Raw genomic sequence first — 27,202 nt, 5'->3', positions numbered from 1 at the left:
GCAGCAGAAGGGGCTTTGTTTTTCGAAAACCAAAGATCCATCTCGTAGAATCATATCGCATTCTGTAACGAAAACAGATTGCAGACGCCGTGATGCTTGAAAAATAAAAAGTACCAATGGTGCATCCAGTCCAACCCAAATATAAACGGAAAGTCTATACCGCCTTCTGGAAATTAGTTTCCTTGGCACCAGCAAGGCAAAAGCTCCTCTGCGACTCTAACTCCGAAATTTTCAGCTAACTCTTCAATATCGACTCTGATGTCGACTCTCTTTGGGATGACAGGTGCCTGCTATGCAGCTACACGCCTCATTGCATTTCCATGACCTTTCGACATCCATGGGGGAGGAGATGGCGTGCCATCCACTGCACTATAGGTAAAGGCCAATTCTCCTTGGAAGCAGTTTTCTTCCATCGCCCCTTTCCAGCTAATTCTCCTACGGACTGGATTCGAATTTCCTTAATGGCTCTTGACGTCACCGAAACATTTGCCACCGGCTGTATATTAATTTTAGAATAGTAATCGCCGATCTGCTCAACTCAACGCCTAGAGCACAACTTACGCCTGACATATAAAGAGCAAGGGAGTACGGTAGGATTTCCTTTTTCGACCGGAAGTCTTCTTATCGACTCTCTTTACCGTTCTTCTTTTTCTTCTCCATCCTACACACTCTCCATTTCACTGAGTAACTAAACGCACTTTCAATTCCCTCCATGTTCGGATCGTCTAACAAAGCAAAGCAGGAAGAGCTCGACAGGCAGGCACGCGAAGAGGCGCTTCAGCGCCGGCTCGACGTGGAACACGCAGTCGAGAGCGCCAAGTAAACTAATTCCAATAAGAAAACATTCCTGCCTACCCGCCTGGAAGTGGAATTAACCCCCCTATGTTCTCTCCCTCTCATCTAGACGCGGAGAAATGCCGTCGACCGGGCAGATAACCAGCAAAATCGACGAGATACAGCAGAGCGGCGCCATCCATGAGATAGCAAAAGACATGACCCCGCTGGGGAAAAAGGTGGCTGCGGATGCAGAAAAATTGTAAGTTTATTAAGTTTTTGATATTGCTAGTTTCCAGAGTGGAGAACTGAATGGTTGACTCTCTGGCGTGTAGGATGGAGTCAACCAAGAAAATGCTCGAGGAGAAGAACGAAGGTGATAACCTGCAAAAGGTTCTGTTCTATGGAACGAAGGGCATGAACGAGGCTGCACGTATGTAGAGCGAGTTCATTTTCTGGCCCGATAATGTTCAGTCTCACCGTGAATTGTTTCGACTTTTTTTTACCCGTTGTGTAGGAAGCGCACAGAGTAAGGTGTCGACCGAACCCCTCCACAAAGGAGCCCAGGATGCCCAGGCGCTCGCGGCCGAAGCAGGTGACAAGGCAATGCGGATTGCGCGCATGATGATCACCTCCCCGCAATTCCGCAGACTGATCTTTGATCTGCAGCAAATTGTCCAAGAAGCCATCCAGATGAGCGTGTCTGAGCAGCACGAGGGTGGGAGCAAGCCCGCGGGAAAAGGAGCGAAGGGGGCGAGTGGAGAAATGAGTCCGGAAGAGGCGCTGAGAGAGACGGCAGATACGGCACGCGGTGCGGCAGACAAGGTCGGCAAGAAGGGAGCAAATGCAGCGCAGGCTCAGTTCCAGAAATATTCGGAGGGAAAGCAATCAGCCACCGAGGCAGCCCAAAATCTGGGTCAGCAGGCTGCGGACGCCGCCAAACGCGGCGTGGAGGGGCTTCACGTTCCCGAGGAGCAGCAACGGCGGCTCATCGAGCGGTTCAAGCAACTGATGCTCTCTGTACAAAAGACGAGCGAATACCAGAGCACTTTGGATGATTTGGTGGAGATCATACGCCAGCTGGGGAACCGAGGAGCACAGATGAGAGAACAGCTGAAGAGCGCGGCGGAGCGCGCTGGGAGGAGGGAGGGCGAGTCGCTCCAAAAGGCGACGGAGAGCGCCAAGGAGCTCATGGAGCGCTTCGCAAGCAACAAGAGTCTGGACCCGCTGATTGAAGCTTGCCAGGTGCTGGCCGAAAAGGCTGCCGAAGATAAAAAGCTGCATCGCTTCTTGAACGACGCGGCTGCCTATCTGAATCACGCGGCTCGTGACACCAAGTATTTGCAGTCGGACAAGTTGCAGCGCGAGGGCGAGGATTTGTTCGATCGTAGTCAGCGTCTCTTCTCCAAAAACTACCGCGAGCAGATCGAAAAGATTGTGGCCGAGGCGCGAGACTTCACGGACGCACTCACCCATGATAAGACCACGAGCGAGTGGCGTGCCGATTTCGAGACGTTGATCAAGGACGTGCTACTGGATGCCGATGGGAAACCCACCCTCAAGTACGGGCTCCTGAAAGACTTTGCCCAAGTTCTCTACATCCTTGGGGAAAAGCTGGAGTGGCTGCCTCTGCCCCGCATTGAAGGGTACTGTTTTTTGCTTTATCGCCGGAAACCCTTTGTGGATGCGCTAACATGATAATTGTATTCTCTCTGCTACAGTGAGAACGACGACTACCACTATATTTTTGACAACGTTGTTCTACGCTGCTCAAGCATGATCCCACGACATATGGCCGTGGACACGCATACCTCCCTCGCCCTGCCTACCCTGCAGCGCAATTTGGAGACAAACCAGCTGGAGCGAAAGGGCGAGGTGCGACTCTTGAGCCATGCGCATATTAAGATGTGAGTGTTCTCCCCTGTTTGTGGAAGTAGACATTGCTGAATCCGACCCCTATGCCTATAGAGAGAACTTGAACTTGGAGGCCAAAGATATTGCATTCTATTACGCAAAGAAGTCCGGCTTCCCTAAAATGACCGATGTAAGCTCGCTCTTTGGGTTTTCTTTTTTCTTTTTCGGTTGTGTTTCATCTCATGCCAATATCTCTTGCTCCTTCCCCATCGTGTAGGTTGGCTATGTCGATATCATTATTCCTGGAGATGGCCTCACCCTTGATCTTACCCTCACTCCCGCCTCGGAAACCGATCCCGAGAGCACCTTCCGAGTTGTTCGGGCCGATGTCACCCTGCATGACCTCAAGCTGCGCATGCACGACACCAAGAACGACTTTTTCTACACCATCCTGCGCCCGATTGTGCAGGCGACCGTCCGAAGTCACCTCGAGCGTACCCTTATGGATGGCTTAACATCCGTGATGAAGAAACTGGATGAGCAGATGACCAAAATAAAAGAGCAAGCACGGAGCATAGTGCCAAGTGGGAAACAGGCACTGGACGCCGTGATGTCAGGGAACCAAGACCGACTTCATGCCCATGAAGAATAAGGACCATGTTGCTTTACTCATTATTTGTTTTATGGATGATCCCTAAGGTAATGTGCAAAACCCTTGACCGAAATCCCGATTGCACCTAATTCCCCCCCGCATTCTCCAGCACATAGGTTTAATATAGGGTTCGAGTGGAAAATGAAATCTCAACACTCGTTTTTTCGAGGCCGTTACCGTGCTTTTTTTTTATTTTTTTTCCCATGTATTGTTAGTGTAATGCTTTATGCCAAATGCCAGAGTATGAATAAAATAGTACAATGAAATGAAAGTATATAAAAGAAAAGAATCATTCAAAGGCTCACCCGCGGAACAAGTACGAGTAAGAAGGCGAATTTTACATATTAAACAGCGATTACCACATTAATATTCCTAAGGGGCAGAAAAGAAAGTAAAGGAGAGGAAAGGCACTTTGACCCGGAAAAAAATAAGGGGGTGAGAGGGCAGGAGAAAAACAATAGACGGGGCCAAAATGATATCAACTGTGGGGGAGCTGAGAAATTAAAAGGGGGGGGGGAGTGCCTCCTGTCGAAGGAGGGGGAGGGGGAAAAATTAGAAATTACTTCTTACGGCTCAAGCCCATCAGAACTACCGACACGGCCACTGTGAAAGCGGTGGCATTGATCCACATCAGGGCGAACACATAGCTAGAACAAAGACTCGGGTTAGTCATCCGTGTGGGATGCACGGTGAGATGGAAGGTTCCGAGGGGGTCGGCTTACCTAAGCGTGTGGTTGCGCATAATATAGACGCGGAAGAAGGTCATCGACAGGGTCACAATCAACACGACGGGCATCAAAATCACAATGATCATCACGGTTCCGCGGATTTTGCGGTAGCTCTCCTTGATCTCGTTGAGGCGGTGGGTGTAGACGTTATTTTTCATGCTCTTGAGGCCGGAGGAGGAGCAGTTGGCGGAGTCGTAGCGGGTGCTGGCCTGAATGGCCTCAATGTTGCGGGCCAGGATCACAATGAGCTGGCGGCCGAAGAAGATGTAGAAGGAGAACATGACGACGATGAAGACGGCCCACATGAGATAGAGCCCGGTGACGAAGTTGTTGTGCCCCTCGATGTCGCCCTTGTCGTAGGCAAACCCGGCGGCGATGGCGAGCCCCTGGTTGAGCAGGAAGGGCAGGGACACCAGGGTGAACATGATGGCGGTGAGCTGGGAGGGTGTGGGCAGGAAGGGGGTGCCGGAGCTGCTGAGCTCGATGTCGCTGTAGCTGTGGGGGGTGGCGAAGATCAGCCCGGTGAGGTAGAACACGATGGCCGCCGCGGCAAATGGCCATGCAACGTTGCCCCAGCTCTCGCGAGCCGTCATATTGTCGCCCGAGAGGTTGGCGAAGACGTTGATGGCCAGCGCCGCGCGCAGGACGAAGAAGATCATGGCCATCAGGACGAACATCTCGGTGGGTTTGGGGTAGAACGCCATCTCGCGGGTATTCCACTCGTAGAACCTCAAGCGGCGCCGCACGATCCGGTCGAAGAGGATGTAGCCGCACACGAACACAAACATGATACAGAAGACCAGATGGGCGAGGTACATGTAGGCCACGGCCTGCCCTCCAAAACACTCATCCGCCGTTATCCGCCAGTCGCAGAAGAGTGTGTCCTCGGTGACGTTCTCGTAGTTGAAGGGTAATCTCTTGAAGAGGGTCGGAGCCATAAGGGATGCCAATTAGTGCTTTTTTTGGGAATTAGAGGATTACGTGTTGAGTGAGGAGAGAATAAAAAAAACTTCAACACTATTAAGGGGAAACTAAGTGGGATTATTGAGTAAAGGATAGTGGGGGTACTTTTGTTTATTTTCACAGGAGATGGATTAGGGGGGGGGGGAGGGTAATAGAGATGAAAGAAAGAAAAAGAATGATACACACTGATTTTAATGATGAAAGAGAGTGAAGGGGGTGATGTTTTGGGTTGCAAACAACAAAAAAGAAGAGGAAACAGAAGGGGGAAGAAGAATGCTTGTTGCCCTTTGTTTAAAAAGAATATGAACCCAAAAATCACCAGGATAATAACTAAAGAGACCAAATGATGCATCTACATGAGGAGACATTTGGCCGTTTATAAATGTGTTTATCACCAGCTGCTTTTCGTTCAGTCGCTGGTAATTTTTTCGTGCATTAGCGTGACTGCGGCTTGTTGAGTTGTGTTTTCATTTCCCTTTCATTTCAGAGCGGAGAACCGGTTTTCCCCCCAGAGCATCTGCTTACCAAAACGTTTTTCAAAGGCCAACGGGGGTTTAATATTGCTCCTTTTGGCATCCTCCCGACCTCTTCGATTCCTTTTTGCCACCGTATGTAGCTTTCTATTACTTCCATCCGCTTTTTTTAAATTACTTTTTTTTACAAAAACAAGGTTTGCGATGGCTCAGTTGGCCCTGGACGGGTATGGGAGGGGGTGGAGGGTGGTTATGAAGCCCAGTTGCTCTACGCAGCCGTCAACTTGAAAAACTATTCCAGAGTCCAGTTTCGAAATTAAACCGTCTGAATGATTGCTCCTCGATGATTCCTCTTCGAGGCCATGCACTTTAGCGAAATGTGCATAGACCTGGAGTCCCGGGAACCCTTTGCCTTCCTTTTTGCGACAAGTAATCAATGCAATTATTTCTTTTAGTACAGAAATGAAGTGATATTCATCCTGGGGAACCAGTTCCTTAGCGACGATGCTATTTCCTGGTTGCTTGAGATTGCCTCGGCGACGAAGGCCGCCGGGAGAGGAAGAGTCCCGTCCCATGGCTCCTGCCAACTTGTCAAGGCGAAATTCCCATGGGTGCTGGCATAGCCGGCGGTTATCCTTTGCGTGGCCAAGACAAAGATCGGCTTGTGGGATGACTTCAGTTGGTAGGTGGTTTGGTTTGGTATTCCACATAGAATCGATGACGGGGACCCTATGTCTATCCTGTGAGGTATATGCGGAAAATTAGAGTTGTGCTGCAAGCACAGATAAAATGACGGATTTAATGCAGTCAATATTACATACAGTATACGGGAGAGTTTATTAATTGAGGGGCTTTCTTTTCTATGTGAGTACGTATATTTATTGATTTTATTCATTTTAACCAAGATCGCCCATCTAAAGGGAAATGAATATATATTCCATGGCTTCCCTGTTCATCGGTCCTCTTTTTTTTTTCAAGAACATCTCCCTTGACGAGGACTTCCTTGCGGTCGTGCCCGTCGCCATTCCCTACAGTCTCCGTGGATCGGAGTATGCGTCCAGTGATTTGGTGCATCAGTCGGGATCTTCATCCCTACTATCGCAGGCGTGATGAACGAGAAAAACCCGTTTTCTTTTGATTTTGGTTTAAAATTCGGTGGCAAAAAATCCAAGCGGAAATTTCGCTCGTTGTCATTTCCAATGAGCCCTTATTTAGGAGGTGGGCAACATGGCACCCACTTGCGAATCGCCCGAAGTCCGCTAAGGCGAATGTTCTCTAGGAAATTCGGCCTGGGATGGAGCCCGCCCACTATTGAGGATGGTTGACGCCAGCAAGCTTAGCACGTCTACATCCCATTCCATCTCATCGAAGCTGATAAATTTAATGAGCACAAGAGTTGCACCTGGGCGGTACGCTTATACATCCCTATCTCGGGTCCGCCTCTTATCAATGGTGAGGAAGAGGTCGATTCCGGCGAAACATGGACCAAACGGTCCCGCAGAACGCTGCGGGCATGGTTTCCTATCACGTTGCCCATCTCGCCAGGGAAGAAAGATATTGCCGCGGGGAGTTAGGTTTTGCTGGATGGGAAGGGAGCTTGAATACCCGGGAAAACATATTCTTTATAGAATAGCTTGAGTGTGGGCCGTCAAAGTGGTAAAATCAATACAGGGCCTCGTGATTCTGCAAACTCAAATGAAACCTCTTCATGGCACGAGCACGGCCAAACTTCTTTGCGGCCTTTCCCTCTTCCATCCACCCTGCGGTTTTTTCTTTTGTGGCCTCTCCCCCTTCTCTGCTCTCCTCACCTCAGCGTACCAAGCGGCCGATATACCTCTCGCCCCGTCTCTCAGGGCTCATGGTTTGTAGCTTGAGTTCGTCCGCGCAACGCCGTAGAGGGATGGCGAAGCGACCGATTAGATAAAATGAAGGTGGGCACAAGGTAACCAAACACAAAAACAGCAGCCAAGGCCCACCACGGCAAGTGTAATAAAGCTACAACCCTACTCCGCAAACTCTCTCCCCCTCATGGTCGGCCGCAAAGAGACCGGCCAACCCGCCCAGGTGATCTCGGAGGTTAACAAGGTTTTGAAATAAGATTTTTCTCATCACCCACGATTAAGACAGAGCTAAACTAAAAGGATCTCTTCCCAATCTCCTCCCTCTGACCTCCCACAACTCTTAGTTAAATAAGCGTCAATGACTAACCAAACAACGGTGTTGATGGAGAGTTAGAGTTGTACAGGCTGGCAAGTTTAGATGCGGTGTCAGTAGGGGAAGGAGGTCAGGAGAACGTCAATTTAAGCGCAAAGGTTAAAGCAAGAGCTGCCAGATTCTTATTGTCTCGAGTCAAATCCATTTTTTACTATGTACAAAGATAAACGAAATGTATGAAAGAAAACCAATAAAGCAAGCAATCACAAAACAAATAAAACACAAGAAGAAAGGAGGAGGAGGAGGAGGAGGAGGAGGGGAGGGGGGGGGGAGAAGTGAGAGAGAGAGACAGAAAGAAATATATATATTTTCAACACATCATCCGCACCAGCATCCTCAAAATACACTGTGGGCTAGTTCAATCCACCAACACAAGTATGAATGAATGTAATGGGTATTTTCAAACACTATATCGAAGGAAGACAGCACTAATAGAATACAAACGAAATTCAAAGAAAAGGAACACAAAGTAGAAGAAAAAATGGATACAATATCAGTGTAAAAATCCTATATGGGTCAGCCTCCGTTTTCTACCGTCCCACACCATGTCGCCCCATTCCTCGAGGCCCCACGCGCAGCCCATGTCGTCGGGCACCCCTCCTGCCGACAAGTTGGGGGGCAACATCTCCGGAACCACGCAGCGTCCCTGCATCATGCGCTTGAGATACCCCATGTCGGACATCATCTGCCGCACCGCAGCATGCAGCTGGCGGTTCTCCTGGCGCAGAACATCGATGGCGGCGCGGAACGAGTCGAGCTCGCGGGCCTTCTGCTCCAGATCCTTGATGTACCGGTCCTTGCGCTGCCGGAAGGCGCGCTGGGCGGCGCGGTTCTGAGCGGCTCGGCGAGCATTGGCGGGCTTCTTCTGGGTGGGGGAATCGGAGGAGGCGGGGTGGCCGGAGCCCTCCTCCCCTAGGGTTTGCGGCTGCTCGGAGGAGGCGGACGCAAACAGGGAGAGCTCGGGATAGTCGAAGACCTCAGACAGCGGCTCGAAATGGAGGGCGGTGGGGGTCGGGGTGGGACTTGGGGTCTGAGGGGAGTGAGGGGAGTGGGGGGTGATGGAGAGGACTCCTGAGGGGGTGGAGGCGCTGGTGGACGTGGCCGCGAGAGCGGAGGAGGTGGTGACGGCGGTGGTAGCGGCGGCAGGGTTAGCAGCCGCGGTGGTGGGAGGGGGGGCGGCGGCATTGGGGGTGGTCGTGGCCGCGGTTCCATAGAGGTCGGGAACTTGAAGGCCTAGAGAGGGCCAGGCTGAGGACCAAGAGGAGGTGGAGGTGGACGAGGGGGAGGAGGGCGCTTCGACGGTATTGGGGGTAGCCAGCATATGGGTGAAGCTCTGGGTGTTGGTTTTTCGGTGGGAATCGCTGGGGAGGGATGAGTCGGCCAATTCGAACGCCATGGGCTTCAGGGTTGATTCAATGGTATTAATGCGCCTTTATATCCCGCTTCTAGCTAAGCAAAAGTAGTAAAGGGAGGTGTAACCTTTGTATCGCGAGGTTAGAGGGGGGGGGGAAGGGGAGAAGAGGGAAAAAAAAAAAAATAAAGGTGGATTTATAAAAATGTAATGGATAAGGAGCGGAAAGAAGAGAAAAGAAAGAAAGGAGAAAAAAGGATTCGGGCGAGAAGGATAAACACTTAAATGATATGTGTCAGGGAAACCGTGTGACTTTTTGATGGGGAGGAGAGGGGGGGGGGGAGAAAATGTTGCACATACTAGACTTACCGACGCCTTTTATAACGGCGCGGGATTTCCGACCTTGTGTTCCGATGACATATTGACGTCAAGCAGGGAGGAGGAGAAAAAGGTTAGTGGCAAGCGAAAAAGAAGAAACGGTGGGTGTAGAAATATCCGGAGAGTTAGGAGAGTTAGAGAGGTCCAAATTAGGGGTCCAAGCCTTATGAGAAGGAGGATAAAGTGGTCAATCGGGGGAGGGGGGAGGGGAGAGAAGAGAGAGGAGAAGTGGGTTGGGGGGTTTAGGTAAGGAGTGGGAGGGATCGCGGGCGAAGCAGGGAGGAGGGGAAATGGGACATCACTAATACAAAATAGAATGGCGCTTCTAATTGCGTCTTTTCTCGTGCGTCGGATCTAAGCAGGCGGCGAAAGTTCTCGGGAGGAGACATGGCCAAGCGGGCTCCAGCTCATTGTTCCTCTGGTGGAGGGGGAGGAGGCGTGCGCGACGGGCCCCAACCATCGAAGGAAGCAGCGGCGAGATAGCTAAGATTCGGGCGAAGCGGAACTTACCGAAATACACTTTCTCAGCGCAGCTATCAGGGGAGGGGGAGGGGAGGAATCATTTTTATTGCGGTAATAACCAGGAGTTAGAGTTGATCTGCTTGTGTCCAGGGCTTTCTATACAGTATCGAGATCGACGCACAGGATAAGGTGCGGATTTTGTAGGGTGATGAGGGAGGGGGGAGAGGAGGAGGCGCCTTTAGCGTTCACATGAACATAGTAACGCAAAGTTACTCTCAGAGTTCCCACACTCTACCGCACGTGAGGCGCGCTAACCTTTATGAAAAAAGGGGAAATGCTAACCGAATGGCTTTCATGGCTTTTCGTAACGGCTCCACGCATGGTCCAGCGACGCTGGAGATTGAAGAACCTTGATTCCGCAGCCGTGGTGGGGCTGCGGCTGCCTCCACGGGGGGCGAGGGGACGGGGGAGCCGGTTTGTTGGGACGCGGGGCGGCGGCGGCGGCAGCGGCGGCGGCGCCGTGCCTCGTCTCTTTAGTCTTCTCGCGAATGCTAAAGTGCCCTGGATTCGACCCTCGTGTCTTGCCCGGTTTCCTCAGACTCCATCACACGACTCTGCAGCACAGGGCCACGTCTCTCCGGCTCTGGCGCGCAGCCAGATTGGTCTCCGGGGGGGGAACAAGGGGGAGAGTTTGGAAGGTTCCACGAGCCCACTCCAAGCATCTGAGCCCAATGAGGGCCAGGCACCAATGATGGGCCGTCAACCGCGCTAAAGAGGGCAAGAGCAGGTTGGTAATGAAAAGGGTGTGACTCAACCGGATCTTTCATCATCAATCGCCCTCCATTACACAGATGGTGTCAAGGTTTGTGCCACGGTAATAAAGCGGTTTTGATGGTGGCTGTTCCATAGGCGAAACCCTAATCGCTGCGCGCCCGCCCAAATCGCCCCTCCATCGCCGAGGCTTTCGCCTGAGACCCAGCGCTGCTCCGCCCCGCATCGCCCAGTGTAACGCTTGGGTGACGTCGTGCTTGCGCTTCGCTTGTGATCCGCCCGGCTGAATCACCATGCCGCATCTGAGCAATTTGGCCGAGGAGCGGACTGCGAGCCAGGCCCGGGATGCCAGGGGCAGGCTCCAGCCGCCAAAGAGGGGGATCGAGCCGCTGGATGCAATGCAGGCTGCTGCGCTGCCATTTTCCGTTTTGCCTTTTTTCCCGCTCTTCTTTTTTTGTTGCGTGATTAGAAATAGAGTTGCATGAAATCCATATGCCTAAATCGAGGCCCCCCACGCGCCGTTACATAAATGCTTGCCCTGCTTCTTGTTCACGCAGAGCGCGACTCTTCTGTGAGTGGCGGCTTGCTGCTTGTCAAGAGCCTTGCCGCCCCCACGCCCCGCACCGCTCTGTGCGGTGTCCTTGCTGGGCAAGACGGAACCTTAAGCAAAAGGGAAAGACGCAGGCCACCGCAAGCCGCTTCCGCAGGCCCGTGGCGCAGGCGAGCGTGGGGGAGGCGAGGGGGAGAGCGAGCACGCGTGGCCGGCGAGAGACGAGCCCAGGGGCGGGGCCGTGGGGGAGGGCGCAGGCCGGCGCCGGAGCCGAAGCCTCAGCAGGCCTGGCCTGTCCAAAACCTCCGCCAAAAACGGCGGCGAAATATTCCGCGTAGCGAAAATCTCGTGTTATGAAATACACGAGCACGGATGATCCTCAGAGCCGCGAATAGCGTGCTAATCTCTCGATCCTGGTCCTCTCCCAAATTCCAATCTGCTCGCATTACGAGACCTGCAAATATATGTCGGTTGGCTTTTCCGTCATGTTTGAACGTTTTTTATTTATTTTTATCGTTCCCCCTTCCCCTTTTCTCTCTAGCTACCTCCCCTCTCCCCCCCCCCCCGCCCTCTAATTCATTTCATTTTGCATTCTCCATTTCCCCACATTCCCTCGCCCCATCCCCCATCTCTTGCATTCGTCGTGCATTTCTGTGCTCTCAATGTATATAGGCACGCCTTGGCATCTCGCATCGCATCTCATTAGCTTGCAATCTTAATCATTGGCACTAGTCTTCATTCATTCTCTGTCTCATCCCCCTTCATGATATAGTACCCCGTCTGTGTTCATTACATCTTATCACTCTGCATTTCCTCACTGCATCCCCACCTCCATCATCCACCCCCTCCCCATAACTAATACCAGCATCTGTACTCTTTATTCCAGTTGCAACCGCACCTCATCTGCTACCCAGTGGGAGGATAAGAGGTCCCCCTTCCCCCCATCAGCCTCCTTTCAAATCTCCCCTCCCAACCCCACAGCTTATCCTCCGGACTCTTCTCCCCCCTCCCCAAGCGCCCTTGTATTCACACATCCATTCAGGGACCATGCTCGTTCCTAAGAACAAAGACCGCGGCAACGAAGATAGCGACTACGAATCGGATGATGGCCTCGGCCTTGGCTCAGACCCCCTGCCCACCAACATCATTTCCGCCGTCCTAACCGTCCTGGAGGATGCCGTCGAACCCCTGCCGCTCTCCATTATCGTTGGTAAGTCATACTGTGGTGGACTTGCTCCTTTAATGTCCGAAGCTTAACCCGTGAATCTGTATCCAGATGAAATCGAGCTGCGAAACCTGTATCAATTTTGGTAAGTGCTGTCTGTGTGATTCCGCGATCCCCTCTCTAACGCACGTTATTGCCTCGAGCAGCGGCCGAACCCCCCGCAACACGGTGAGCGGGGAAATAAGCAAGTATCTGAAGCACTTTGAGGTGGACTCCGCCCCCATCATCAAGTTCGGCCACGGCAAGGCAACGCGGTTTGCCCTGCGGACCAAGCTGAAACATCCCGAGCAGCAGATGCCCAGGTACGGCCCCAGACCCATCCCTCCCCCGCGGCCATGCTTACTGATGGATCCCCCTTGTGGTGATAGGAAACTGTGCCTCAGGAGAGGGCTGAAGCGCCAACTCTCCATCAAGAGCACCCACGACTACGACCCGGACGAAGACATCGAGGACCCGGACGACGACCACGGCTTCGGCGAGGAGGAGCAGCAGCAGCCCGTCGACGACCCCAAGGACGAGAAATCGGCCGAGTACTCCGCCGATGACGACGACGACGATGACGCAAGTAGCGTGCCCTCCGCCGACCGCTCCAACCTCCCCTCCCCCTCTCCGTCGCGCAGCTCCATCACCCCCACCTATTCGCTGAATGAATCCATCCTCGACCTCTCGCTGCCCTCCCCGCCCCCCTACCCCCTCTACCAGGCTCACCCCGACTCCCACTTGCGCCACACAAGCCAGTATAGCAAGCTCCCGACCCCCTTTGCCGTCTCCGCCCCCCTCACCTCCGCCTACCCGCCCAACCCAATCGTGAAGCCGACCGCGCGGCGTGGCTCGCTCCTCCCCACGCCTCCGCTCCCCGTGACCCCCAAGACACAGTCGGCGCCCCCGGCCGAAGAGATGCGGCGCGACAGCGCCATCTCGATGAATGAGTCGGAGGCCACCGCCGCAGCCTGCTTCATCGAGCATGGTAACGCGCTGATGCGCATCAATCCTCTGTACGGGCTGCTGATGGCTGCCGAGTCCCACTCCTCTCCCGCCAAGCAGTCCCCCGCCTCCCACCCCCACCCCCACCCCTATCACCCGCCGCACCAGCGCACCTCGTCCAGCGACCCCCTCTTTCCCGCCCACCACCCGTCTCAGTCCGCCTCCCCCCCTCCCTCCGTCCCTGCTTCGGCCGCGTGGCTGGAAGACCGAGAGCAGCTCTGGGACGTGGACGGCTATCCCCCGCCTCTGCGTAACTATCCCACTCTCTCAAACTCGGCATCTCTCCCCAACTTGCGCTTCCACCCGTATCAACGCCCTCATGGTTGGGGCGTGGTGCAAATGGTTCGCGCCGTCTCTCTCCCCAGAATACATCCAACCCACGACCCCTTTTGTTATGATGAATAAAGAGATCCCAATCCTCTTCCTTTACTCTCTTATCTTTTTTTTTTTACATGTTTTCCTTTGTTAGTTTTATACTCTATTTTTTTTTTCCTAGGACGAAAAAGGTTCTCTTCGTTTTTTATTGTGTGAATTAATCTTTTTTCTTTTTTTTTCCACTTTTTTTAACTCGTTATTAAGGGCTCTTTGATTGTACATAACGAGTCCACTCCGCCTATTTTCTTCTTTTTTAATTATTCCATTCTTATTCCACCATACCATTATTTCCATTAATACCTTTTCGCCACCCCCTATTCTTTCTCATTCACTCCTTCCTATTGCCCCTCCTTTTTTATGTTTTCATAAACACTTGGCTTTGTTTAGTAAGGCAGATATAAAAACACGATCATCAAGATATACATCAGATATACACGGGATTAAGCAAAGTATAAATAGACCGCTTTGTCCAGGATAAGAGCAACCGTAGGATAAATAGAGGGCGGGGGGAGGGGGTTATCTATGCATCTGCTGTATCCGTTCACCCACCGCCTGCTAATTTTCTTTCTAATTCCAGAAAAGCCTTCATCCCCGGATCCATCTCCTTTCCTCCCACTACACCTCCATCCCCGTTGACGTCGTTGGCCTTCTCTTCCTCATCTTCGGCCAACTCAGGGGGAATCGGAAGACTTTTCGCGAGCAAACGCGATCGGAGATCCCTCTTGACGGAGAAGTAGTGATCGAGCTCATCGATGTAGATGTCAAAGACACAATGTGCACAGCCACTAAAGCAGCAGTTATCGGGGGGTGATGGTTTAGGTGGTAGCCGGATTCCATCGACTACGATTTCCTTTGCAGGTTTGGGATCAACATCCTGAGATGGAGCGGCAGGAGGAGAGGAGGAGGAAGAATTGGACGCGGCATGGGCAGATCCGGGATCACTGATGGGAGCATAGGGCTTGAATGGAATTGGATCTGGCTACAACCATGGTCAGAATGGAAGAATCGTGTCATTTAAAATTGTTATTCATGACTCTCACTCTGACTTCTCATCTCATGACGGCATTTTACCTGATCAAGTATCGATGTCCACCATCCGCTATAGTTGGGCCTCCGTTGAGTATGTAGTAGACGGGAGAGGGTCGGAAGCCTACGGATCATGATTTTTCTATCATGGATTCCAAGTGAAGAGATGCTGTCTTCCTCTCCCTGTCTGTCTCCCTTTATATTGCGTTTCGGGCCGGAACGAGATAGGTTAGGTTTGTAAACCCTTTTTGCCACCAGCAACGAAAACATAGGCGACGTAGGTTAGGTTATTCGGCGGTGGGCGGAGAGAAAGAGTTGGGAAGGAGGCCGAGGTTTCCGTGCTGTTCTTGTTGACAGGGAGAGCGAGCAGGCCCACCGAGGGCGAAGGGGACCCGGCCGCAAGGGGTCAAGGCGCTTTTTTGGCCCGCAGCCCTTTCCTGGCCGCAGCTTGCGTGGATCAGCGGCTCGTCTCGCCCGGCCGGCCTCCTCGGATCACCCGCCTCTCCATGAAAATAGCGAGACAAGCGTGAAAAGCCAGAGTGGCCAATCCCCTGTTTCCTTGAAAAAATTTTTTTATTTTCTCTTTTGCCACCTCTCTTACTGCGTGGCTCTTATTTGTTTCTTTCACTCCACCTATTTTCCTCTCCATCTACCTTCTAGCCCGGCTCTCTCATCCGCCATTAGGCTACTCCCCATCTCCGCCCTCTACAACTGCACCCCCCATCTTTGCCCCTGAGCATTGCCTGTCCCAATCTCTATCATCTCCCCTCCATAGAACAGCTGGCCGCACCCGGAATTCTCCCAGCCAACTCTAAACCCAAACAATTCCACCTCTTCCCCCCTCTCGCCTCCCTCCCCCCCCCCCCATCAAAGCCTAGAGATGATGACGCTTAACCATCCGAATAAATGGGACCGCCAGCATCATCTGTCCGCCGTCCGTGATGCCGCCGACGAGGGGGCCGGCGACCCCCCATCCCAGTGGTTCGATGCCGAGCAGCTCTCTGCCGCCCATGTCATTGCCTCGCTTTCCAGCACCTACCAGACCTCCACCTCGCCCTCCCCCGCCACAACCCCGATCCCCTACATCGCCTCCACATCCTCTTCCCCCCCTCGCACCACCAAACAACGTCGCACCACTTCGGGCGGCCGGCGGAACAAAGAGAAGGAAAATCGGCAGGGATGGATCGACGTCCCCAACAACGGCATGCCCTCCCCCACCCCGTCCTCCACCACCCAGCAGGTCCCCATATGTAAGGAATGCGGTGCCTCATTCAATCGGGTCTACGACTTGCACCGGCACATGCGCCGGCATCTTGGTAGCGAGGGTGTCCGCTGCGAGACCTGCGGAAAGCAGTTCACAAGGCGGGACGCCTTGCTACGGCACTTGCGAAGAAAACTCCATAACTAATAGGAGAATTGAGCGACGAAAACAAAATGCCGGATCGACCCTTTTTCTTGTTAGGCTGTAAATAATTCATGACCCATTTTATTCTATTAGATATTAGATCGATTATATTTATGTTTTTTTCTTCTTCTTCTTTTCCTTCCTCTCTCTTCCTCCTCCAATCCCCTTTCCTCCGTCTCTCTTCTGCCCCGCCCCTCTCCTCTCTTTCCCCCTCTCTTCGATGTTGTATGTTCAATGCCGTTTTAAAGAAGAAAAAGAACAACCATGGAAGATAGAGAAAGATAGTACTTGGAACAATGTTTACTGGTTTACTTTTTTTTTTCCCTCTAAAATATAAGATTGGTTAACCATTTACACTAGTTTCCTTAAAAAAAAAAAGGATTATTATCATAAAATGCACTAAGAAAGTTGGGCCATGGGTGGATGCGCTGCCCTGCTTATTCCTTCACGCTCTTTTTCTTCGGATCGAAGTAGTCGTGGGAATCATGCTTTCAGATAACGATAATCCCTTATAATTGCTGAAATGGTTTATAGAACGATAATGTGAAAATGCTAATTCGAAAAAAAGCACTGCCAATATGACTGATGCGGGTAAAGAGGAGTGAAAATATACATCAGGAGGAAGAAAAGCATTGAGAAAAAATACAGTTATCGTGAGATTTGGATCTGTAGAACAGGCACGCTCTCCTTAGAAAGGATCGTTTGACCAATGGGGAAGTCGCCACCCAGCTGTTTCCTGGATTTCTCCTTTAATTCGATGCTCCTAAGTTGCAAAGAGATCGGATGAGGTTAAATTTCTCATTTAAACATCTCCCTCTTCCCCAACTCCCCCCCCCCCCCCCCGTTCGTGCTATTTTGTTACTTACGTGTACCAAGCCCCTCCCACAAGGGTCAAGAGAATCCCCACCGCATTGGTCAGCGAAATGTTCAAGTGGAATATCAGCACCGCCAACATGATAGTGAGCACCTGCTTCACGTTGGCCGCCACCGTCATCGTCAGCGCACTTGTCTTCTTGTTTGCAGTGAAGCTCACCACGCTCAAGAAGAAAGCAATGACCCCGTTGGCAAGGAGCGCGCTGGCGAGGGGATAGACCGCCTCCGGCTCAATGGCTCGCAAGAATAGCCGCAAATCCGCCAGCTCACCCGAGATCTGAGCGTAGATCATGGTCTGTAGGAAAGCCAAGGGAGACATGCGGAGCAGCAGATCAAGCGGATGGAGTTTGAACCGACCGACCTGCATTGTATCCCATCAACAAAGACATCCGTTAGCAGCACTGGCAACCAGGAAGAAGAACTCTAGCCCATTGGGAAATTGATTCACCTGGACTCGATTGGTTGCCACCGTCTTCAGGGCTGCCAGCAATGTCCCCAATACCGTGAGGAAGCATCCCACCGGGGTGTAATTGTAGTCCCCAAAGGTGGCAAACACGACCCCAAGCACCACGGGAACAAGGGAGATATAGATCTCCGGTGAATAGCTCTTCTGCAGAAAAGCAATGGAGAGCAGCATGGTGAAGAGGGGGGTCATGGCACGCACAACCTGATGAAACTAGGTGTGTGAGGGGGAAGGGGAGAGAAAGAAAAAGAAAGAGTCAGGGCCTCCATTCTGAAGATCGCGAAAGCGGCGGAAAATTCTATGTAAAAGTGCCGAGGGGACTTACGGGAACTGTGACCAGATTTCTAAAAAACAATAAAGTAGAAGAGAATCGATAAGAAGGCTTGCTCTCACACTTAATTTTTTTTCTTTTCATCCATTTTTCTCAAGGAGAAAAGATGGAGAGCCGAAATGGTGACTTACAGCGACACATTGCTAATGGCGATGTTGATCGTGTACAGGACAGAAAACACGAGCATGACCATGTTCTCTCTCTCTCCCAGTTTCGAGGGCTTAAAATAGCCCAATTGGTACGCCCCATAGGCTCCCAGCGCTCCACACAGGGTATGAATGCCGGTAAGTGTCCAAGGAAAGCCAAAATCGAACAGCTGCATGACGGCCTTGTTGTAGAGGGTGAGGCCCAGATTGAGGACAAAATACATGGCCAGCCACACATAAGATGTGTCAATGCTAATGGGCGGGAGGGGGGAGGCAGCCTTGAGTAATTGAGTGGCGGGAAGCGACATCATGTACAAGAGGAGAGTGGAGAACAGGCGCTGTAGGGAATCATGTAAATAGATTGCACGCGATTTCCTCCTCTCCTCTCGCAAGCGTTTATACAGTGGTTTGGGCATGAATGCCTGGCTTCATTCACCGGCAGATGCAATCTCGTGATGCTCGTGGAATTAGGGTGTGCAAGTGAAAACGGAATGCAAAGTGAAAAGTGCGCGGGCAAAGGGTTCCTGTGAAGGCCCTCTAATGAGGAAGTGTGGATGAAATGCGATAAAACTCGCTTGTCAAAGAATCGCATAGGGGTTGTACAAAAAAGGATCTCAGGGAAATTGATTTCAGAGATTCGACGAACCAAATCCGCTGTCTCACAATCAAGGGTTCATTTACCTTAAATGCCACTTTATTAAAAACAATCGCCGCGTGTTGGCACGTCGCGCTGAGCCGGATCATCTCAGCCATGGGGCAAAAAGATGCTCACGCGACAATGCCCTCCTCCCTCATGCCGTCAAGTCCTCTTCTAGCTGCGCCTCCCAGCCTCATGGATTCCCCCACGCAAGCGGAAGAATTCTTCCTGATTCGCCTCTCCCGGATATAGAAGAAATCATCGGACCTCTTTCTTCATTCTTTCCATAGTGATGCCAGAGAGAATGGCTGGCGGAAATGATGTCACGGTTTGGCTGGGGGAAATGGATGGCCACCCACCTCCCTTTAACCTACAGGTTCTTGCAAGTATTCCAATGGTCGGCGAAGCAGGAGGAAGAGTGGTTAGAAGAGCTTCCTTCCACGGGTTGAACCAAGTAATGGTATTCAGCTCGAGATAACTGCCGCCGTCTTGAGATTCTTATCTGGTTTTCTGGTGCAAAGTTAAGATATAACTCAAGGTTATTATCAGGTTGGAAAATTGCACGAGTTTGCCAGACCATATAGCATCTATAATAGATCTGATCAAGAGTCGGTTCTTTGCTGTCAATAAGTTATCTATTACCCCTCCAGGCCACATTGCTTTAGAATACATCATCTTCAAATGTGAATTGTATACGTGAGAAGGCACTAAATCCCAATAAGCCTATGGAATATCATCAATATAGAATGCGCCTGCCTCAGGCAAGCAACTGCCGCATGCACGGTATATTTCGTATGTGCTAGCCGGTCAACGACGTGACTCAATGAGAATAAAGTCATTTAATCGGAACATTTTCTTTGCTCCTCCTTTACACGTTCAGTACTGTCTCTGCCATCGATCCCTTAAGATGCTCAGACTGAAATCAAAGACTGAAATTGCACTCTAATAGCTCGCTTGTAGATGGGCAACGTTATACTGAAGCAATAGCCACAAAACAAAGTATCTGGCTCTCTAGGCGTCCCCCATGTGCCATGAAGACATGGTGATTTCGAGTAGAGACGAGGAAATAATAGAGGCCTTGAATCTAAAATCTAATAATAATATCCACCCAATTGCTTCGCAGAATCGGATGATATATAAGATACCGTTAGCAAGTCTTTACGAAGGGCCCCGGAGCTTTGGATTAAAGATGCATTTTTGTTCATTTCAAGAAGAGAGAAGAAGCGTCGTTCATGAATTGAATTATTCCGCGACTATGATTGTAAAAACTTGAGCTACTCATTGTGAATAAAAACAAAGCTAATCTTTATTTAATTTTGAATAAAAAAAAATACGGATAGAATCGAAATCAATTCTTTGCCTTTGATTCATTCACGTACTCTATTTTTTGCCCTACAATTGGATACCATCCGTTATTATCACCATCCGCAATCTACAGACAATAATGGCTGCACTTACTACTGAAAGCCGATAGATTCCATACACGCCTCCCACGAAACCGGGGATAAGGATTAGGCTATAGACCCCAATCCAGAAACGGTCGCGCGGGCCACGCAGGTAGGTTGGGGTTTTACTAGGCGCCTACGTGTAACATTAGTGCATCTACCATCAAGACGTGATATTCTTACGTGAAATAAACAGGATGTGGAATAAGATACCTGATAGTGACGCTGTAGATCAACCACTTTATTCCGTTTGTTGATGAGCGATTCCATGATTTTTCAATTGGAAGATGAAGACTCAGACCAAAGGCGGAGTGGGAAGAAAAAGGCGGGGTAGTTAGACAAAAAAAAATATCGGGAAGATGAACATCTACAAAAATCGATGGATGACGTTGCACTTTCGCCTAAGAGCGTCATTTTGAAAATTGGGTTTGAAGAGAGGCAAAGGCGGGGCCATTTTAGAGCAAGTAGTGCGAGAGTAATCGAGAGCAATCCATTGAAAAGAAATATCATAATATTTACAAGTACAAACCTAAAGAAGAACAAACATAGAATTAAAAATAATAAAAAAAACACACAAGGAACTTGTAGGGGAGATAGAGCTGGAGAATATGGGGGCGAAATGAAAGAAGAAAAGGAAAGCGAAGAAGAAAGGAAACAAAGCACACCTGTAGCCTGTTATTCGTTCAGCATCATCTTGTTCTTCCATCTATCTAGTTGCAATTGTATCTGTTGCAGTTGATCTGAAAACTGCTTTTGTAGCAGCGCACCATTACCCTCCTGTGTCATCATGGCCTGAGATATCTGTTCTTGAAGGAGAGCAAGCTGATCCACCATGTTGGAGCCATCGTTTGTCTGCCAACCGATGCATTCAGATTTTAGTCAGCACGGGGCTTTGAGCGGATGTGGAGAGGGGGAGAGGAGTAGTTTACCTTATCCTGAAGATGACCGTTCGCTGCTGCGCGTCCACGTAGAGGCGAGGCTGCGTGGTCCGTATTTCCATTCTCCATTATGCGTTTTCTGGTTGAAGAGGGAGGCTAGTATAAGTGTGATGCTTTAATAGCATGTGTTTGACTCCACTTACTTGGCTTTGGATGACATTGGCACATCGGGTAATCGATTCTCGTACTTTTGAGCGGCTTGCCGTTCAAAGTAGCGCCTAGCATCTGCACCGTAGGTATCGCAATACTCTTGCAAGGTCATGCGTCGAATGGCTGCCGGATACCGGTTGATCTCTATTCCTCCTCGCATCATGATAGAATTGCAGAGAGAGGATATATAGTTTGACAGCTTCTTACATCGATCTTCAACTAATGTGGAGACACATCAATCGATTAATCTAATTGGCACTCAATCCAAACCATAACCTTTCTATATTGACCGTACCTTCCAAATCTAAATTTTTCAACAGCACTCTTTTCTCTTCCTCGGATATCTTGAGTCGCTTTGGCTTCTTGGGCGGCGTTTTGAATCGAACGGTACGCGGTGCGAGCGCGTCATTGGCTTTATCATCAACATATAGATTTTCCTTGTCGGCACGGGCGGGGGAGTAGGGAGGTTTGCCTTCTTTGCTTGATGGCGAATGGCCTGAACCGTCAGATAATTTGGGACCGCGAGCTCTTCGTATTGGCATCGTTATAGAGTATGCACAGATGAAGCTGCGTTATGGTATAAGGAAATGAAGAGTATAATTAGGATATAGAAGGTCGAGTTTAGAATTGGCAAGAGGATGGAGGAAAAAGGAAAAGGAGTGGTTGACGCGTGTGATTGCAAATCTAAAAGAAATATGCAATTCAATGGTATTGTCTAGGTAGTTCCCTTTTTTTTTAAAAAAAAAGATATCTTGCTAAGAATGGGGATGGGAAAAGCAAGGTCAGAGGAGTGATGATCGCGAGAGGTGGGTTCTACAGATCCAGGGAAAGAGAACCCTCTCCTCTCTATTAACGCGAAGTACACGAAGATCGAACGCGTATGAGGCGCAGCTTATGACGTTGACTCTATTGTTTTTCTTCAGCTCAGATTTAACATCTTCCTCCCTTTGATCAACAGCTCGTCTCGATCGATTCTTTTGGTCTTTTTTTCTTCCCGGTAGAGAGAAAAGAACGCGCCAAAAGAACGCGAGAGAAACGTGAAATCTACACAAAATGCACGATCCTCAGGAAATGCAAACAGAAGGTGGCTAACCGCTCCTCTCCCCCGAGAGTTTGATCCTGATCAAATGGGATCTCGATTATATTTGATCATAATCTAAATCTATTTCACTCTCTTGACAGAGTACTATGAAGAAGATGAGATCACTCAGGAAGACTGCTGGACGGTCATCTCCTCGTTCTTTGAGGATAAACGGTTAGTCCGCCAGCAGCTCGATTCCTTCGATGAATTTGTGCAGAACACGATCCAAGAGATTGTTGACGAAAATTCCAAGTTGCTGCTCCAGAGCACCGCACAGCACACTGGGCAGGAGGGTGGCGATGTGACAGTGAATATCTTGTTTCCTTTGATCTTTTGTGGATGTTCTTTAGGCAAGATCGGCAGTTGGTTGATCTCTCCCCCCACTTTTATCTATTTGTAGAGACGATACCATATTGAATTTGGTCAAATCTACTTATCTAAACCGACCATGACAGAAGCTGATGGGAGCACTACTCCCATGTTCCCACAGGAGGCACGGCTCCGAAATCTGACGTGAGTATAGTTTTTCCAATGATCTCCCATCCCCCCGCCCCTTCTCCATCTCTCCTTTATTCATTTTTTGCTCATTGGCTCGTAGATATGCTGCCCCCTTATATGTTGACATGAGAAAGCGTGTTGAGATTGCCGATCCCAATGATCCCCGAAACCAAGGCATCACTAATGTGAGCGATATGCACATGATCGAGGAGACGATGGATGAGGAGGAAGCTTCACAGAAAGTCTTCATCGGCAAAGTCCCCATTATGTTACGGTCCACATATTGTATCCTTAACAGCTTACAAGACGAAGATCTGTACTCTCTGAATGAATGCCCATTTGATCAGGTACTTCAAATTAGGAGATCTCGTAATATCGGGCTTTATATGACTTTTTTTATATATTTTGCTATAAAAGGGTGGTTACTTTGTCGTGGGTGGTTCAGAAAAAGTATTGATTGCACAAGAAAGAATGGCCACCAACAACGTCTATGTATTTGCTAAGGCACAGCCATCTCCATACTCATATTCAGCCGAGATAAAAAGTGCTGTCGAAAAGGGATCCAAGGTTGCGAGTCAACTCATGATCAAGATGCTTGCACGGAGTGCTGACAAGGGAGTAAGTATCAGTTCAGTGCAATAATATCGAGTCATGCATCTCTTACTCTTTCATTACAGTCTACTGGTCAGTACATTCGAGCACAACTACCCTATTCTCGGCAAGATATTCCGGTGGTAATTGTATTCCGTGCTTTTGGTATTGTCGCCGACCGCGATGTATTGGAGCACATCTGTTATGATCCAAATGATATGGAAATGCTGGACATGCTAAAGCCTTGTATTGAAGAGGCATTCATCATCCAAGACCGAGAGGTATGCTCGAATCATTTTCACTGATCCCATAGCCAGTCTATTTATACTGATATCGCTTCTCCCCTCTCCCCCACGCTTCCTCCCTTGCTTTTCCTATTAGAGCGCGCTAGATTTCATTGGAAAGAGAGGAACAACTGTGGGCATCACAAGAGATAAACGTATTAAGTAAGTCGTTTTTTCCGTAATTTGCTTTAGCTCGTCCTGATGTTAACAACTCGTCACTGCATTTTAGGTACGCCTCAGATATTTTACAGAAGGAAGTGTTGCCTCATGTTGGCACAACCCATTTCAACGAGACTCGAAAGGCATACTTCTTCGGCTATATGATTCATCGGTTGCTGCTGGCTGCACTGGAACGACGAGAGCTTGACGATCGTGACCACTACGGCAAGAAGCGGTTAGATCTTGCTGGGCCTCTCATGGCAGGGCTTTTCCGTACCCTGTTCCGGAAGCTCAACAAAGATGTCAGCAAATACCTGCAAAAATGCATAGACTCAAATCGCGAGTTTAACCTTACACTGGCAATCAAATCCAACACTATCACCAACGGTCTCAAATACTCGCTCGCCACTGGCAACTGGGGCGAACAATCAAAGGCAATGCAGTCGAAGGCGGGTGTCTCCCAGGTGCTTAATCGGTACACATTCGCGTCCACCCTCTCTCACTTGCGTAGATGTAATACCCCCATTGGTCGCGAAGGCAAGCTCGCCAAGCCCCGTCAGCTGCACAACACCCACTGGGGCATGGTATGTCCGGCAGAAACGCCCGAAGGACAGGCTTGTGGTTTGGTAAAAAATCTGGCCCTCATGGCGTACATCTCGGTGGGAAGTGCTGCGGCCCCGATCATCGAGTTCTTGGAGGAGTGGGCGATGGAGAACTTGGAGGAGTTGTCGAGCACAAGCATCCCGGATGCGACCAAAATCTTCGTGAATGGCGTGTGGGTGGGTGTACATCGGGATCCAAGCGAGCTGGTGAACACGCTTCGAAAGCTGCGACGCTGCGTGGATATCAGCCCCGAAGTGAGTGTGGTTCGGGATATCCGAGAGAGAGAGCTGCGTCTCTACACGGACGCGGGCCGATGCTGTCGCCCCCTCTTTATCGTGGAGAATGAGCGGCTGCTTTTGACGAAGGAGCATGTGCGCGAGCTGCAGAATCGAGACCTGGACAATGGCGGCGGGTTCCGGTGGGATGAGCTCGTGTCCCACGGTGTGGTGGAATATATCGATGCTGAGGAGGAGGAGACCGCCATGATCTGCATGACCCCCGAGGACCTCGCACAGTCACGGATGTACTCGCAGCTCGGATACGTGCCACCCGTGGAGCGCGACTTGGCGGCAAGAGTAAAGAGTTCGCAGTCGCTCTTTTCCCACACATGGACGCACTGCGAGATTCACCCGAGTATGATCCTCGGAATCTGCGCTAGCATCATTCCCTTCCCCGACCACAACCAGTCTCCCCGTAACACATATCAATCCGCCATGGGTAAACAGGCCATGGGCGTGTATCTGACCAATTATCAGGTGCGCTTTGACACGATCGCAAACATCCTCTACTACCCGCAGAAGCCGCTTGTGACCACCCGCTCCATGGAATACCTCCGATTCCGTGAGTTGCCGGCTGGCCAGAACGCCGTCGTGGCAATCCTGTGCTACAGCGGCTATAACCAGGAGGATTCGGTGATCATGAATCAAAGCAGTATTGATCGGGGCTTGTTCAGGAGTCTGTACTATAAAACATACATGGACCAGGAGAAGAAGGTGGGCATGATGGTGATGGAGGAGTTTGAAAAGCCCCTGCGGGAGAACACCCTTCGCCTCAAGCACGGCACCTACGACAAGCTGGAGGAAGACGGGCTGATTGCCCCCGGCACGCGAGTCGCCGGCGACGATATCATTATCGGCAAGACAGCGCCAATACCTCCGGATTCGGAGGAGTATGGGCAGCGTCTACAAACACACACACGGCGGGACGTGTCCACCCCGCTGCGCAGCACTGAGATCGGCATTGTGGATCAGGTGCTGGTGACGACGAACCAGGAGGGCCTCAAGTTTGTGAAGGTGCGAGTGCGTAGTACGCGTGTCCCCCAAATGGGCGATAAGTTCGCTTCTCGGCACGGTCAGAAGGGTACGATCGGCATCACATACCGGCAGGAGGATATGCCCTTCTCGGCGGAGGGAATCACCCCCGACCTGATCATCAACCCGCATGCCATCCCGTCCCGTATGACCATCGGGCACTTGGTCGAGTGTCTGCTTGGCAAGGTGTCCACTCTCTCTGGCAACGAGGGTGACGCAACACCCTTCACCGATGTCACAGTGGAGGCCATTTCCAAGGCTCTTGCGGAGCACGGATACCAGCAGCGTGGATTCGAGGTGATGTACAACGGCCACACGGGTCGCAAGCTCATGGCCCAGGTGTTCCTCGGACCCACCTACTACCAGCGTCTGAAACACATGGTGGACGACAAGATTCACTCGCGGGCCCGTGGTCCCGTCCAGATTCTTACGCGCCAGCCCGTCGAGGGGCGGTCCCGTGATGGTGGGCTTCGATTTGGTGAGATGGAGCGCGACTGTATGATCTCCCATGGTGCGGCGCAGTTCCTTCGCGAGCGTTTGTATGACGCCTCGGACGCATACCGAATCCATGTATGCGATTTGTGCGGCCTAATGGCCATGGCAAACTTGAAAAAGAACAGTTTCGAGTGCCGGGCATGCCGAAACAAAACACAGGTGTCGCAGCTCTTGATCCCGTATGCATGCAAACTTTTGTTCCAGGAACTTATGGCGATGAACATCGCTCCACGACTCTTCACAGATCGAATGCAGCCGTTGACACATTAATGGGGTTGGTTGTCTTTTTATTATTGTTTATGTGTACGTGCGTGTTGTTAGAGAGTTCAGTCTGTGGAGAGTTCGTGGTGGTAAAAAAAAGAATGTAGCGAGTTTTGTTATTTTTTTTTCTTCTTTTCTTCTTTAAAGTTGTCTTATTTTCCACTTTTATATTTTTTTTTATTTTGCCACATGCAGAAAAATATAAAAAAACTTTATTAGATTTCTTCTGTTCCACTTCCAATTGCTTTAATTTTTTTTTATATACAGAAAATATTGTTGCGCAGGATTGGTTGATGTTTTTCTTGGACGAATATTTAATAATATGCCACATCTAAGGGGAAGTTCAGCTTCACAGTGGGCACATACAATCACTTTTTAAATGAGCGAGTTTGAGTAAAAGATGCCTTTTGCTCACACTATTTGAATACGATTAGAATATGTTTTGAGGACCACTTGTCTGCCAAACTGGCATTTCCACCTATCAGCATATTAAGCTAAATGTCCTTCGCTTAATATGCTGATAGTTTATGTGCTTTTTTTTCATATAGCATTCAAATAAATATTACTTTATATGCAAAAATTTGGATGCACTCATCAAAGTCGTCCCAGGTGACTGTGGATTAACCTATCTTAAGGTGTGTGCGCACAGGTACTTTGCTCTGCAAGAAATTGAGTCGTCATTAAAGAATAGAAAAGTGTCAACGATTAAAAAAAAGAGAGGGAGAAAAATCCAGTGGATAATACACATAAAT

At 50.2% G+C, this 27,202-nt stretch overlaps 13 protein-coding genes across 13 annotated transcripts; 5 read left to right on the top strand and 8 right to left on the bottom strand.

Annotated features, from left to right (window-relative positions):
• Positions 1-712: 712 nt before the first annotated feature.
• On the top strand, positions 713-3,280 carry VTP21DRAFT_2141 (uncharacterized protein; the record flags this gene model as incomplete). Its single annotated transcript, XM_069392304.1, has 7 exons — positions 713-819; positions 905-1,036; positions 1,110-1,207; positions 1,292-2,420; positions 2,496-2,681; positions 2,743-2,818; positions 2,906-3,280. 7 exons carry the CDS (start codon positions 713-715, stop codon positions 3,278-3,280), a joined length of 2,103 nt encoding a protein of 700 aa, XP_069250718.1.
• A 559-nt stretch (positions 3,281-3,839) lies between these two features.
• Positions 3,840-4,946, bottom strand: VTP21DRAFT_2140 (uncharacterized protein; the record flags this gene model as incomplete). The annotated part of the gene is made up of 2 exons (XM_069392303.1): positions 3,840-3,927; positions 4,003-4,946. The coding sequence occupies 2 exons, from the start codon at positions 4,944-4,946 to the stop codon at positions 3,840-3,842; spliced, it is 1,032 nt and encodes a 343-aa protein (XP_069250717.1).
• A 707-nt stretch (positions 4,947-5,653) lies between these two features.
• On the bottom strand, positions 5,654-6,981 carry VTP21DRAFT_2139 (uncharacterized protein; the record flags this gene model as incomplete). Its single annotated transcript, XM_069392301.1, has 2 exons — positions 5,654-6,184; positions 6,847-6,981. 2 exons carry the CDS (start codon positions 6,979-6,981, stop codon positions 5,654-5,656), a joined length of 666 nt encoding a protein of 221 aa, XP_069250716.1.
• A 1,170-nt stretch (positions 6,982-8,151) lies between these two features.
• On the bottom strand, positions 8,152-9,054 carry VTP21DRAFT_2138 (uncharacterized protein; the record flags this gene model as incomplete). Its single annotated transcript, XM_069392300.1, has 1 exon — positions 8,152-9,054. The coding sequence occupies one exon, from the start codon at positions 9,052-9,054 to the stop codon at positions 8,152-8,154; it is 903 nt and encodes a 300-aa protein (XP_069250715.1).
• Positions 9,055-10,228: 1,174 nt separating this feature from the next.
• VTP21DRAFT_2137 (uncharacterized protein) lies at positions 10,229-10,621 on the top strand (the record flags this gene model as incomplete). The annotated part of the gene is made up of 1 exon (XM_069392299.1): positions 10,229-10,621. The coding sequence occupies one exon, from the start codon at positions 10,229-10,231 to the stop codon at positions 10,619-10,621; it is 393 nt and encodes a 130-aa protein (XP_069250714.1).
• Positions 10,622-10,678: 57 nt separating this feature from the next.
• VTP21DRAFT_2136 (uncharacterized protein) lies at positions 10,679-11,616 on the bottom strand (the record flags this gene model as incomplete). Its single annotated transcript, XM_069392298.1, has 4 exons — positions 10,679-11,116; positions 11,186-11,260; positions 11,310-11,462; positions 11,533-11,616. The coding sequence occupies 4 exons, from the start codon at positions 11,614-11,616 to the stop codon at positions 10,679-10,681; spliced, it is 750 nt and encodes a 249-aa protein (XP_069250713.1).
• A 601-nt stretch (positions 11,617-12,217) lies between these two features.
• Positions 12,218-13,784, top strand: VTP21DRAFT_2135 (uncharacterized protein; the record flags this gene model as incomplete). Its single annotated transcript, XM_069392297.1, has 4 exons — positions 12,218-12,380; positions 12,447-12,480; positions 12,542-12,697; positions 12,764-13,784. 4 exons carry the CDS (start codon positions 12,218-12,220, stop codon positions 13,782-13,784), a joined length of 1,374 nt encoding a protein of 457 aa, XP_069250712.1.
• Positions 13,785-14,295: 511 nt separating this feature from the next.
• On the bottom strand, positions 14,296-14,915 carry VTP21DRAFT_2134 (uncharacterized protein; the record flags this gene model as incomplete). The annotated part of the gene is made up of 2 exons (XM_069392296.1): positions 14,296-14,733; positions 14,826-14,915. The coding sequence occupies 2 exons, from the start codon at positions 14,913-14,915 to the stop codon at positions 14,296-14,298; spliced, it is 528 nt and encodes a 175-aa protein (XP_069250711.1).
• A 745-nt stretch (positions 14,916-15,660) lies between these two features.
• VTP21DRAFT_2133 (uncharacterized protein) lies at positions 15,661-16,188 on the top strand (the record flags this gene model as incomplete). The annotated part of the gene is made up of 1 exon (XM_069392295.1): positions 15,661-16,188. The coding sequence occupies one exon, from the start codon at positions 15,661-15,663 to the stop codon at positions 16,186-16,188; it is 528 nt and encodes a 175-aa protein (XP_069250710.1).
• A 645-nt stretch (positions 16,189-16,833) lies between these two features.
• On the bottom strand, positions 16,834-18,414 carry VTP21DRAFT_2132 (uncharacterized protein; the record flags this gene model as incomplete). Its single annotated transcript, XM_069392294.1, has 5 exons — positions 16,834-16,948; positions 17,052-17,419; positions 17,507-17,725; positions 17,847-17,865; positions 17,984-18,414. 5 exons carry the CDS (start codon positions 18,412-18,414, stop codon positions 16,834-16,836), a joined length of 1,152 nt encoding a protein of 383 aa, XP_069250709.1.
• A 1,613-nt stretch (positions 18,415-20,027) lies between these two features.
• Positions 20,028-20,350, bottom strand: VTP21DRAFT_2131 (uncharacterized protein; the record flags this gene model as incomplete). The annotated part of the gene is made up of 2 exons (XM_069392293.1): positions 20,028-20,216; positions 20,294-20,350. 2 exons carry the CDS (start codon positions 20,348-20,350, stop codon positions 20,028-20,030), a joined length of 246 nt encoding a protein of 81 aa, XP_069250708.1.
• Positions 20,351-20,755: 405 nt separating this feature from the next.
• On the bottom strand, positions 20,756-21,710 carry VTP21DRAFT_2130 (uncharacterized protein; the record flags this gene model as incomplete). Its single annotated transcript, XM_069392292.1, has 4 exons — positions 20,756-20,932; positions 21,010-21,097; positions 21,162-21,387; positions 21,464-21,710. The coding sequence occupies 4 exons, from the start codon at positions 21,708-21,710 to the stop codon at positions 20,756-20,758; spliced, it is 738 nt and encodes a 245-aa protein (XP_069250707.1).
• Positions 21,711-22,221: 511 nt separating this feature from the next.
• VTP21DRAFT_2129 (DNA-directed RNA polymerase II subunit RPB2) lies at positions 22,222-26,459 on the top strand (the record flags this gene model as incomplete). The annotated part of the gene is made up of 8 exons (XM_069392290.1): positions 22,222-22,252; positions 22,351-22,556; positions 22,650-22,762; positions 22,848-23,094; positions 23,165-23,365; positions 23,425-23,619; positions 23,720-23,784; positions 23,852-26,459. The coding sequence occupies 8 exons, from the start codon at positions 22,222-22,224 to the stop codon at positions 26,457-26,459; spliced, it is 3,666 nt and encodes a 1,221-aa protein (XP_069250706.1).
• Positions 26,460-27,202: the final 743 nt, after the last annotated feature.

This window comes from Calcarisporiella thermophila (assembly GCF_041956535.1).
Source record: "Calcarisporiella thermophila strain CBS 279.70 unplaced genomic scaffold VTP21scaffold_13, whole genome shotgun sequence".
NCBI classification, from domain to species: Eukaryota; Fungi; Calcarisporiellomycota; class Calcarisporiellomycetes; order Calcarisporiellales; family Calcarisporiellaceae; genus Calcarisporiella; species Calcarisporiella thermophila.
The sequence above is the reverse complement of the archived record's forward strand: the minus strand, read 5'-3'. Positions and strand labels throughout refer to the sequence as shown.